This window comes from Limulus polyphemus, unplaced genomic scaffold (genome assembly GCF_000517525.1).
Source record: "Limulus polyphemus unplaced genomic scaffold, Limulus_polyphemus-2.1.2 Scaffold3155, whole genome shotgun sequence".
Lineage (NCBI taxonomy): Eukaryota > Metazoa > Arthropoda > Merostomata > Xiphosura > Limulidae > Limulus > Limulus polyphemus.
In genome coordinates this window covers 55065-67498 of record NW_013668765.1, presented here as the reverse complement: position 1 = coordinate 67498, position 12434 = coordinate 55065, and the positions used below count along the sequence as shown (strand labels likewise).

At 32.6% G+C, this 12434-nt stretch overlaps 1 protein-coding gene across 2 annotated transcripts in view; it reads left to right on the top strand.

The window, feature by feature from the left end:
• Positions 1–12434, top strand: part of LOC106468765 — a 60835-nt gene that overhangs the window by 12916 nt on the left and 35485 nt on the right. For both annotated transcript variants that reach the window (XM_022397129.1, XM_022397128.1), the window contains 2 exons: positions 8343–8533; positions 9179–9313. In XM_022397129.1, coding sequence (XP_022252837.1) covers positions 8343–8533; positions 9179–9313 — 326 coding nt within the window. The remainder of the gene's footprint in view (positions 1–8342; positions 8534–9178; positions 9314–12434) is intronic.

Here is a 12434-nt window from a genome sequence, read left to right as displayed (position 1 = left end):
ACGTTGTCCCCTCTTATATATATACCCGCCTACCCTAGTAAATACTAGAGCAATCGCCAAAGTACATGATAGTTCTAGAAACGTTGCGTCACTGTAGTCATGTGACTCGCTGGCGCAACAATACCTTTGAATAACTCACAAAATCATAAATTACTACATCAATACTATAGACTTTTACTATAATTTATAAAACTTAGTAACTAAGCTGTATTTGGGTAAAAAAAAATGAAATTTTGAGCAGACTAAAGACACAACCTACCTCATTGAAATCTTGATTCAAAAGAAAGAATTAGCATTAGGTACGTTAGAAAGGTTGAGAAAACCACTAGGAGAACATTTTGAGCTTCTGATTGATTATTCATGTCATATATAGAAGTAAGTGTATATAAGGGTGCATTTCCAAAAATGGAAAAAGGTAAGCGGGGTGCCACTTTGTTTGATTTATTATATGAACAATATCTTAGCAAATAGAAAAGATAAGACTTTCTTATTTTATATTTTAGCTAGTAAATATCAGTAACTTGAGTTCCTAATTCGTATGAAACTATAGACCTAGTATTTTGACTTCACAAACATCTATTTTGAACCAGTGCTGCATTGAACATACCATGTGACACACAAAAATTGATGTTTATCTGTTTTTTTTTAATATTTACTTTTAAAATTAAAAAATTGAGTAATCTATAGTTCTAAAATTTGAATTATAATCTACAATTTGATACCAAACTTATTGATATAAATTCATGAAATAGTAGTTAAATAAAATTTTGAATGCGAGTCAACAAACAAGATGACATGGCCTTTCACCTGTGACCCGTCTTGAAAGGGTTAATCAAATATGTTTAAATGCTCTGTTGGATTTACAGCTCATATCATCCAAAATCACAGAAGAAACATTAGAAACAGAGATGCAATAGAATATTATGTAATAACAGTTGCAGTAACCAGTTTTTTCACTGGGACTCTGTCTCCTTTACCAGTTTATTTGTTTCTATGAGAGAGTAATTGTTCCTTAATCATAGCTTTATACAGACATTTTTCTAAACCATTTATGTATCAAATTGTTTGTGAGCCTATGACTGTTCATTACAGGGTCCATAAAAAAATTAAACAAAAATTTCTTCAATATCACAATTAACCCAAAAAATTACTAATATGATCCCTATTTTATATAGAAAATGAATGATTTTACCATTTGTTTTTATAAAACTTTACAGCAAATGTTGTAACATAAAAAAATAATTACTTTATATTATGCATTATATGATTTAAAAAAAATGTTAGGAAGTTTGGGGTTAATCAGAAATTGCTAGGCTTTAGAGGTTAGATACTATATAACTGTAATTGGTTGCAGTGATCTAACACAACTGCAATTGGCCATTTATTTTATATAATGTCCAGTTGGTTATAATTTGTGATAATGTATTTTACTTTTGAAATTATTTTAGTTGATGGGTAAATACTATGTACACCCTATTTCTTTTTGCAAATATTTGATAATATTTTCAATAATATATTTTTCCTGCCCACTGGAGCCATTTCAGGGATTGCATTAGAATATAAACACTACAAGTCACCAACTTAACCCTCTCACTACAAACAGGTCAAAGGGCACATGTCATAACATTTTAGTGAGTAATTTCTGACAAGGTACTTTACTTCCGTTCACATACATAGCTATTCTCCTTCAGTGCTGCCCTCTATTTGCTATTTTCACAAGCCTTTCACTCCCGTGCATCCCTTGATTCACATGGTTTAACTGATTCTCCCATGCAAATTATCATGCAATAAACCTCCACCAATAGTTGTGCCACACATCCACATGACTTTCTCTATGCTATTCTACCTAACTATCACTTCTTGTTTGGCAATGCTCATGTTCAGACATTTAGTTTATGCTCTCTTCAAGTGTTTTTTTTTTTTGTATCAGTTTCTCTCAACAAATTTACTGTTCATTATACAGTAGCGATATTTGTGGAATTATTTTATATTTTTACCCAGTTACAGAATTTAATTCTTCATTAGAAATTTTTTTCCACTTTTTATTTCTTCCTGCCAGCACAGTTGTGTTTGATTATTAATTTTGAATTTCAAATTTTTTGTTACCACTTTGGAGGTTATATCTTCTATCAGTACATCTACATAGGCTTCAGGTGGCAGTACTCAACTGGGAAATTATTGGATTTACTTCATCGGGAGATTGATTGTCCATTGAGCTGGCCTTCATCTGGCCTCGACTTGAGTTTGGGGCCTACACATCTTGAAATACTGTCTGCTGACTTTGTAAAGATAAGGTGTTATATGGTTATGGTTTTTGAATATTTTTACAGTTAATATTATTATCTGTAGTTATTTGTGTTCAATAACATATGTTTAGTTAGATTGGTCAATACTCATAGTCAGGTTGTGGTTTGAAATTAGAGCTTAGTTGTATCCTTTGTCCTGTAATGTTAGATTAAGCTTAACATGGGTCTTTCTTATTTTAGGATTATCTGTAATTCATCTTACTGGTATATTGTAAATTAGGTTATCTTTTTATTTTTTCTTCAAAACATCACATCTCATACATATGTTACTGTCAGTATTCACTTAGTTAATTTTACAATGTAACATCTATTTCATTTTCATTATTAATCTTATATACCTCTTCGTATTAACTTTGTTTGTGTGGACCTCTGGAGCCAATGTCTACACAAACTCCTTCTCCCGATATTGTACATATTATTGTTAGGTTAAATTTTTAAATTAAAGCTTATTGATATACTGTGTCCTGCACAGTTCCATTAGGCTTAAGTGTCTGTTATTTTCAGTTTACCTGTAGTTCATCTTAGGAGTAAATGGATAATTAGGATACGTATCTTGTTTTCTTCTACACATAACATCTAATACATATGTTTATTCACTACACACTTACTTAAATTTACATTATATCAACTATTTCATTGTCGTAATTCTTTATAATTTATACTTACAATTAATTTAGTTTGTGAAGAACCCTGGGGGCCACCCTATCTTCTTCCGATATTGCTCGCCTTCCTCCTACAACTGCCAAACTCGTTTAGGACAATCTAGATTTTGTCAGTTTTCCTCCACCTGATTATGGCTTGCCTTCCCAGGCCTCTACTGCAGAATCTGCTAGGCGTACCTCAGCCTTTTTTTAGACACGTTTCACAGTATAATTTCCCCTCCTTCTCATGACATTATGGTTCATGATGAGCATTTTTGTTTCTATTTTGGGAGAGGATACTTGCATGCCTCGCCCTACACAGGTTTTGGTTCATTTTGCCTTAGATTACCATCAAGCAGATTTTCGTCTTGATTCTATGTACTTAAAATCACTGTCATCTGAATGAGGGGGCAGTCTCTGTTAATCCTATCCATTTTATCCCCCACTTAGTTTTCCAGCTTACACTTACCCTATCGACTCTCCTACTGGAAATGCCTATTTTACACCTCCTTTCTTAGACATTCTATCTATATCTAGGGGATTTTTGTGAGATATTCTTTGGGCATTTGCCATCTTCAGTTTTTTTCCCCTTCACACCTGGCTTCTTTGCTTTTGAGATCTTCTGAGGTGGGACACTGCATTGCCCCTCAGACTTGTTTTGGTTCTGTATGTCCTTTGTCAAATGGTTTGCATTTTACCCAACTTTCACATTTTGGAGGATTTTACTAACACCACTACTTGGATGTCTAACTTTGGTTAGCACGTTCTGAATGGTGGTGGTACTCATCTGCTTCTTATACAAGAAACTCGGGTGGTTGGATTTTCCAGTTGGATAAGTTTTCCTGTTACCTACTTAACAATCTTGTCTATTTGGGGAGTGTCTTTTTTAAACACCCACCTGTGTCGAGACCATTCATTCTCCTCCTTGATTGCATTTGATGGAGCTTTTTGTTATCCACACCATTACAGTTCACTATCTTACTGCTAGCAAGGATCTAATGTATTGGAGGATGTGGCTTCTATGCAAGCACTTCTCCCTTTGGGCTTGGCACATTTGCAATATTTTCAGAAGATGCTGCATGACCCATGGTCTTTTGCTAGGATTCCTTTAGATTCTCCTCTTAACTTTCCTACTTCCCTCTTTGACTATATGCATTAGTATTTGAACCTATCCTCTATGTGTAGGGTTTACTGATTCCTCCCCCTTATCTGGATTTGTTTCTTTTCCCTGATGCTCATCTCCAAAGTTGGGGTGTGTGGGTCGATCAGCAGGAAGCTTCAAGACAGTGGTCTACGGATGAAAGGTCTTACCATATTAACACCCTGGCACTTCTGGCAGTCCAACATGCTTTAGTTCACTTTCTTCCTCTTGTCCGGATTTCACTAATCATGTTTCATTCTGACTATTCAATGGTGGTGGCTTATAACACTTGCCAAGGGGGCTCTCGTTCTTGTTCTCTTTTTGAACCCACACGCTCAACATATGTCTTCTGGTGTGTTGTATTTTATGTGCTTTCATTCTAGTTGCAGATCACCTTTCCAGTCCCAACACACTTTCTTCCAAGGAGTGGCCTCTCGATTTTTAAATTGGTGTAATCCATAGAGGCAATAGTCAGAGGTTTAAGCTGCTAGATGGATGCTGATTCCTCATTACTTACCTCTAAATTTTTTGGGTTAACCCATTGCTGCAACTCAACAGTAAAACCATTACCTGAATTGCTGTAGCATTTAGTGTTCCACCTAATGATCATTGGCTCACTGAATATCAGAAGCAATCACTAAGTTCTGATGTCCAAGTAATCACGTGTTTGAACTATCTCCGATAATGGTCAGTATTCTCTGGAATTAAACTTGAAAAGGTTGGATGGCTAACCTGTTTCTTTTTGAAGCTACTCACAATAATCCTGTTGTTTTCTTATGTCATTTTAAATTTTTCCGAGCTTTGTTTATATCTAGACACTATTTTTAAACTTCCAGCACTTGAGAATTTCTTTTTTTTTATGTTGTTTCTGTTGTTTTCATAACTTTAGTATTTTCCTTTGACATTTCTCACGTTGAAAGTAAATAGCTTTAAATAACCTAACAGCCACAACAAATTATACTTGAAATAATTTTGAAAAACTTACCAGAAAGTCATAATTCTCTGTGGAAAAGGAAACACCTTTAATTGAACTGCCAGTCAGTTGCTTTTTCTCTAGTCAGCATTTAAAAATTCTGACAATGGCAGACAGCCTTAGTAGCTTTACCATAACAAAGACAGGGTGAGCAAGTTTGGTGGCAATATTTTGATTACTTGGATTTGAAATTTGGAGACAGTTTGAATACGCAGTGAAAAAAACTTTCATCGTTTCGACAAACTTTTGTCTTGAAATTTGATTACTTGGATAATTGGAGTAATTGGAAATAGTAATATTCAGAAACCCAAATTTCAGCTGTTTGATTATTTGATAGTCAAATTAATTGGGATTTCGGTTAGTGGATTATTTTTATGACAGTTGATATAAATTTAATTTCAATTAATAAATTGTTGGAATAATTTTGAACACTAATTCTGAGATGATATGTCACCTCCACACACAGAATAGTTTCATTCCTCAAGCAACTGCCTAAGAGATTTGCTTGCCACTAGCTTTGAACTAACTCCCACCTAAAAATCACATGTTTAATATAAACTGTGCTAATATATGATATCATATGGGAAGATAGTTCTCCAACAGTAGGAGAGTTATACAATTTCTTTGTGTAGTAACTCTTCTTGAGAACTTACAATTGAAATAACTTCATTATTTTCCTTGCCATTGTCTATAATTGACATTTTTAATCTTGTTAAATAATTATGTGAAGTTTGTGGTAGTTTACCAAACTTAAATATTTGTTCAAATTTAACTGGTTTCTTTTATTACTGTAGTTTTCTGAATATAATATGCACTCTAACCTTCATGAACAAAGAGTAAAATTTGTCTTATCTTCATAAATAATAAGCTCCTAGACTTTTACAATACTGAGATCAAAGTAACCTTTTGAAGATAAGAATGTTAGAGTGTCCATATAGTCTGTTATTGTACGTTTGATGTAGTGCTTGCTATGTTTGAAATCATGTCCGTCAAATAAACATTGTCAAAATATCAGAGTATCTATAAAATCACAAAAAAGAGTTCAAATTGTGGTCAGCAAATAAATGTTCTCTGAAACCCGTTTACAGCCAGTAGAGAAGTAGTACCAATTATTCAAGGAGAGTGATTCAGAGACTCAGAATTTGAAAGTTTCATCAAAAGTGACTTGTATTTTTGAATATCAAAAGCAATGTAGCGATAGCTAGCTTTGTATTTCTATACATTTTTAAATGTGTATGTCAATAAATCATAAAATTCAAAAGACTTGATCATTTTATTTCAAAAATCATGTTTAAGGACACTGAAAATGAATGAAAATGGGAGACAGTTTTCATTTATGCCTTAGAAATAGAAAGAATTAATAAGATATATCATTAAAATGCAACCTTTCTAGTAAATATGCATTATTGTTCACAGCATACATTGGAAAAGATAGTCTGGACTTGCTGTAACAAAAATCATTTAGATTTGTTACCGTGTAAGGGTTCCTTCATGTACACTGGGCTTACTCCTGGTGTCTGTTCGGCCATTATCCCTTCTACCCAGATTGAATATTTTATTATTATTTTTCAGTTTACAAGGTTACAGCCACGTAGAATATAATCAGGATGTTGATAATTTTACTCACTATTTCCTCTACCAGGGTTTACTCTAGGCATAGCTTTATCTGTAGTTGAAAATCCTCAAGCCTCTTCCTTGACATGATTTCGCAGTTATGTTCTTTTCTTTCTCTTCCCCTTCCTTTTCTTCTAACTCCCATGTTTTCCTATGTGAAACTCCTACTCCAGACATGAGAGTCCATGCAGGTTCATTTGTCATTCGACTAGACACCCATACTACTGCGCCTCATCCTCGTATTGTACTTGACTATCTTCTCCCAGTTTACAGTCATTCTCCATTTCATTTCCTTGATTTCTATTCTTTAAAATATCTTTTCTACCTGCTTTGGGGGTGGATCCCTTAACTTCTACTTTCCTTTCTTGTGCTCAGTTTTCAAGCAGCATTTGTCTCTCTCTCTCTCTTCTTTTTTTTCCACTCTTCTGAGTTGCCTCTCACCTCTTCCTCTCATGTCTGAGGCACTTCATGGTGCTTCAGATGAAAATTTTCTGGATGGGTTTGTTATCTTGTTTTCATTGCATGGACCTGTACTACTACTTCTGCCCTGTTCCTCCTTACTTGGTTCTTCTGCTGTTGGGATGGGATGTTCTCTCACACTTATATCCATGACTTCTGTTTAGCTCTGTTTCTTTGTCGTGTGATTTTCTGAGGTATTTCAGACTCACTAGGACCCAGACTGTTGCAGTGTGGAATCAGTCGTCTTTGTCTATGACGGTTTCTCATCTTTTTCTACTTTGACATTTGTTCATGTTCCTAGGCTTGCTAAATCTGTGTCTCACCATCCCATCCAGTTCCCAGCCTCTTTATACTTTCTGTCTTCCACTGACTGTTGCCAGGGTCATCACTCTTGTTTTTTTGTGACTACCCTGTCAGATCTGGACTGATACTTTTATATGATTTTACACACAATTCCATGGGCTCCATTTATGCTGTTGACTTCATGTTCACTATTTCATCTTTGTCTGAGCATTGGAATGATCCCTTAGTTAAAAACTGATTTTAGAAAATAAAAAAAACACTTCACGTTTTATAGAGACAGTCTTTTGTTTTATTGCTAAGTTATTTATTAGGTAGCTCTAAATATTCACCAGACAGATATATTCTGGCATTTTAATAGATTTATAGATTATTAATTAGAAAAATAAGAGTCTTACCCACAAATAGATTTCTAAGTGGTAATCCCCCTTTTGGATTTAAGTTGGGCAGCCCTGCTCTAGGTTAATTCTACTTTTGCAGTTTTTATACCCAACTTAACATGTTATACTTGATGTGCACAGATATTGTTAGGTTCTTAGTCTGCACAATGTGACAATTTACAGTGCACTGGCTTTTGTGGTCACTAGTGATGTTGCATTTGTGGTTTTAACATCTTCTAACAGATTTCAAAAACTGGGGCTGAGAGAAAATCATCATTATGTGCAGGTGACCTTTTTTCAAAATTTTACTAGTAGAATGCTCAACAGCTATATAGTCTGGATGACAAAATTGTTTATAATGTTATTTATGTAAGATAAAATTTTATTTTGTAAAATTAATAATACATGAGATATATCAAAATCACTACCCTATATTTGTGACATTAATAGTTCTCAGCATTATCACTTTTTAATGTTTCTAAGTAAATTTGTGAAGAAGATTTAACCATATTTTTTTATTTCATATAGCTGTGATTTTATTGGTATCCTAAAAGAGAGAAATGTTGATGTTGAGAAACGATTTGGTCTGTTGAGTAAAGAAAAACTCTCTTGCTGTAAAAAACGAAGCACAAATTGTCGTTTAGTCTTTCGTGCCATCATTCCATCATCATGTGGATCTGTAGAGATTCTACAAGTTTCTTCAAAGCCTATATTATGTAGTATGTATGACACTTTTTGATTTTTAGATATATTAACTAAGAGTATTGGCTGACTGAAATTTTGAATAATTGATTAATCATTTGCTGAGTCATAAATGATAATATTATGAAGAAAAAGGTTTTCAATGAAAATTAATTTTTAAACAAATTTCATATTGAATTTTTTTAAAAGGGGGGTTCTGCTTGAGAGAATAAAATAATGAGTTTAGATTTTAGTTGGTAAATAAAAAATATTGCTGACAATAATAATAGCATCACCATTTTTATCATAACTAACTAGTAATAATGTCAGCTATTTTGAGCAAATGAAAGAAAAATGGGATCAAGCAGGCTACTTAGTAATATTATGAGTTAGTGTTTTTTCTCTTATTCTTTCATTTGTACAATAAACATAATGTTAAACAATAATTCACTGTAGTGTGGTTGTTTTTCAGTTTGCCATACCCTGATGCATTATTGTTTTTTACATGTACATTAAAGTATTTTTTGTTTAACCCAAATTTATAGATCACTTCAATAAAATATTGCCACATTTTGTTTATTATGACATTTAATATCTGCAGATTAACACCAAATTGTAAGTGATAAAATCATTTTGTTTGTATAATTATATCCTCATGTTTTTTATTTAATTTTCTAATGTAGCCCAGCCTTTTGGTGTTCCTGAAATCCTAAAAACATCAATATCTGAATGTTTTGTTGAAGGAAATGTTGAACTTTTTATTATTGGGAAAAACTTTCTGAAAGATACACATTTGATTTTTTGGGAGCAAAATGAAGGTATGTTTTAACCAAAACAACATTGTTTCTTTTACTTTTTTGGCTTTTTGGAGGAAATGCATTGGCATCGTGCCACCTGCTGTGTTAGAATAAGGTATTTGTAATTGAATCGTTTGTCTCGATTCTTCATGACTAGAAGTTATTTATCTCACATGCTAGTTACAGTTAATCAAGACATTTGTGATTTGAAATGTATTGATCTTGTCTGTCATACTAAAATATTGCTAATATTATATCAAAAAAGTTAGTTCCTGTAACTTACACTAATTTTGTAAACATGTTTTTATAGTAGATCACTGTATCTTAAGGTTTAGTATTTTTTGTGTAATAGAAAATGAGTTTATCTATGATGAAAACTTTGTAAATTTATTTATTACATGTTTGTGACTGAAGTTATTCTGCAATGAGCTGTCTGAAGTGCTTGAAGAGCACAAAAAGTTGTGGTTGTATTGATTACCTCAGAGCATAGGCCAGCACAGTTAAAAAATAATTTCTAATAATTTCTTTATAAAAGTAACATCCTAGACTTGCTTGACAATAGAGGTTCTTCTATACACTGAACCTCAAAGAAGTACACTTAATTTGTTCAAAAAATCCGGGGTAATAGTAAATAGTAATCAGTAGTAATTAGATAATAAAAAGATTTAACATAAAAAGGAAGATAGTATGAATAAATAATCAGCTAAATTTATAAATTCTCTGTTAATGTGCAGTGTTAGAACATGTGAGCCACTGATATTTAAATTATTCAAAAATAATAAAATAATCAGTGTTGTACCTGTAACTGTGCATTTGTTTTAGGTCACTCACAACCTTACCTCAAAACTCAGAAATTAACTATTGTTCTTTTAAAATGAAACACTTATTTCATCTTCAATAAATTGTACTAAGTAAGTGTAATGCATTATGAAGGGTAATATCGAGCTTTTTTGGTTACTAGAAAGTTATTTTTGATTTTCATTATTGTACAGGAGTGACAATACACCTTATATATACAGGGTGTCCCAGAAGTCTGGACCTATAGGAAAAAAATACACGATTTATTCTGAATTTATTTATTATTTAAATTGCTTGTCATTAACATTCATACATATATAAATTCTTGATAAGCTGTGCCATCAGGGTATTTTCTTTCTTGAAATATGTACAACTAACATTAGAAATGTGTTTAACTTTAAGAATATAATGCCTATTTTCCTTATGGGTCTGGACTTCAGGGACACTCAGTAGATTTAACTGCTACGGGCATGTGAAGTGAAACTAAAAGCAAAAAAAAAATATATAGATATATGTTTGTGTGTGTGTGTGTACAAACACACACACACTTGCAAAATTAGGAGCAAATTTAGTTTTTTTAAGTGTACATCTGAATAGTTATTAAGTTAATGTGCTTCTACATACTAATTAAATAAGATCATAAGATGTTAAATTGTTATTCCTGTAATACGAAAGAACGTTTGTATCTGCCCTATGTGGGGCTAGTTTGCAGTAAGTAGGAAGGCATATTATTCTTGCTCATAGTAATAGATAAGCTTAACATCCCTTACAAGTCATACTGAATGGTTAAAACATACATATAAAACAAAGAAATATATATATACATATATGTTCCCATCAAAAATAAAATGTCACCCTCTTTCGAAAGAACAGACATGCCACTGACAAACTCTCAAGGCTATGCTAAATCATTAAAATGTTTAAAACATGAGATCTAAATGAATGTGACATTCTCAAGCTGTCAAGAACTTACTTTTTAGTAGTATATATAGTATTGTAAGTATTGTTGCGCTACGGTTTCTTCTACAGTAGGTATCTGTGACTTGTTGGTGATAAATTCGACAATATATGAAGAGCACGCATTCCACTTGTTTTTAAAATAATATATATATATATATTTGAAACATGTTATATGTACATACAAAAATGATTTACAATATGGAGATCATAATTGTATCTTGAACACTATACAGTTCTTTTCTATTTGTCAAAAGTCCACATAGGCCAATTCAATTGCTTTAGAATTCAAGCCAAACTATTTTTATCGCAATAGTATCCGTGTATAATTCAAATATGAAAAGCAGATGATAATTGGAAGTACGAAAAGCAGATGATAATTGGAAGTACGAAAAGCAGATGATAATTGGAAGTACGAAAAGCAGATTATAATTGGAAGTTCAGGGTACAACTGTGGTAACTCATGCAACAGTGTATTCCAATTATCATCTGTTTTTCATACTTCCAATAATTGTCTGTTCTTCATACTTCCAATAATCGTCTGTTTTTCGTACTTCCAATAATCGTTTGCCTTTTGTCAAAGTCCACACAGGTGGGTTCAAGTAGTTTAGAACACCCTTTGATGAGACAAATTATTCTCCTTATCTCTTTCAAACTGTTAATCTTACTCTAACTTATTAACCATTAGGCCATTCACTCCGAGCTTGGTTAACTTTAACTTTTCTAACTTTTCTCTGACCAAACTTCTCTTCCATTTGACTTTATTTTTACTCTGTTTCTGCTTGTCTGGTCACAGCTATTTATACTTATATCACTTAGGCCTTCTGGAAATCTCCATATCCTCGACATTAGTGGATTGCAAACACAACGTTCAATAGTCTTGACGTCAATGAATTACAAACACAAAATAAGTAAATTAATAACACTACCTACACTGAAAAGTCTTTTATATATCCGACACAAGCTCCTCTTTAATTGATAAAATGTGATGATTGAACTAAGCAAAAACATATAAGTAAGATATACCACATATACTTTTGTACATAAATGGTATAAACAAGTAAAGAGTTACAACTATTTCTCAGTCTGAAATAGAAGGCACTAAAAATTTGTGTTTAAGGTACAATTGTAGCTCAGAAAAGGTAGAAACTTCAAGTGACACTCTTTGCCATAGAATATTAGGTTTTTTCATGATTAAGAAATATTTTTGGGCTGCTGGTAAAATTATAAAAATGGCCTATATACACAGCATGGTCACAAGTAAATAGACACCACCTTTTCAGAAAAATTAAATTTTTCTGTCATATTCACATGAATTGATATATTTATAATTTAATTAATATCTAGTAGATCTTCCTTTCGATTCGTGAAGTTCGTTGATCCTTTG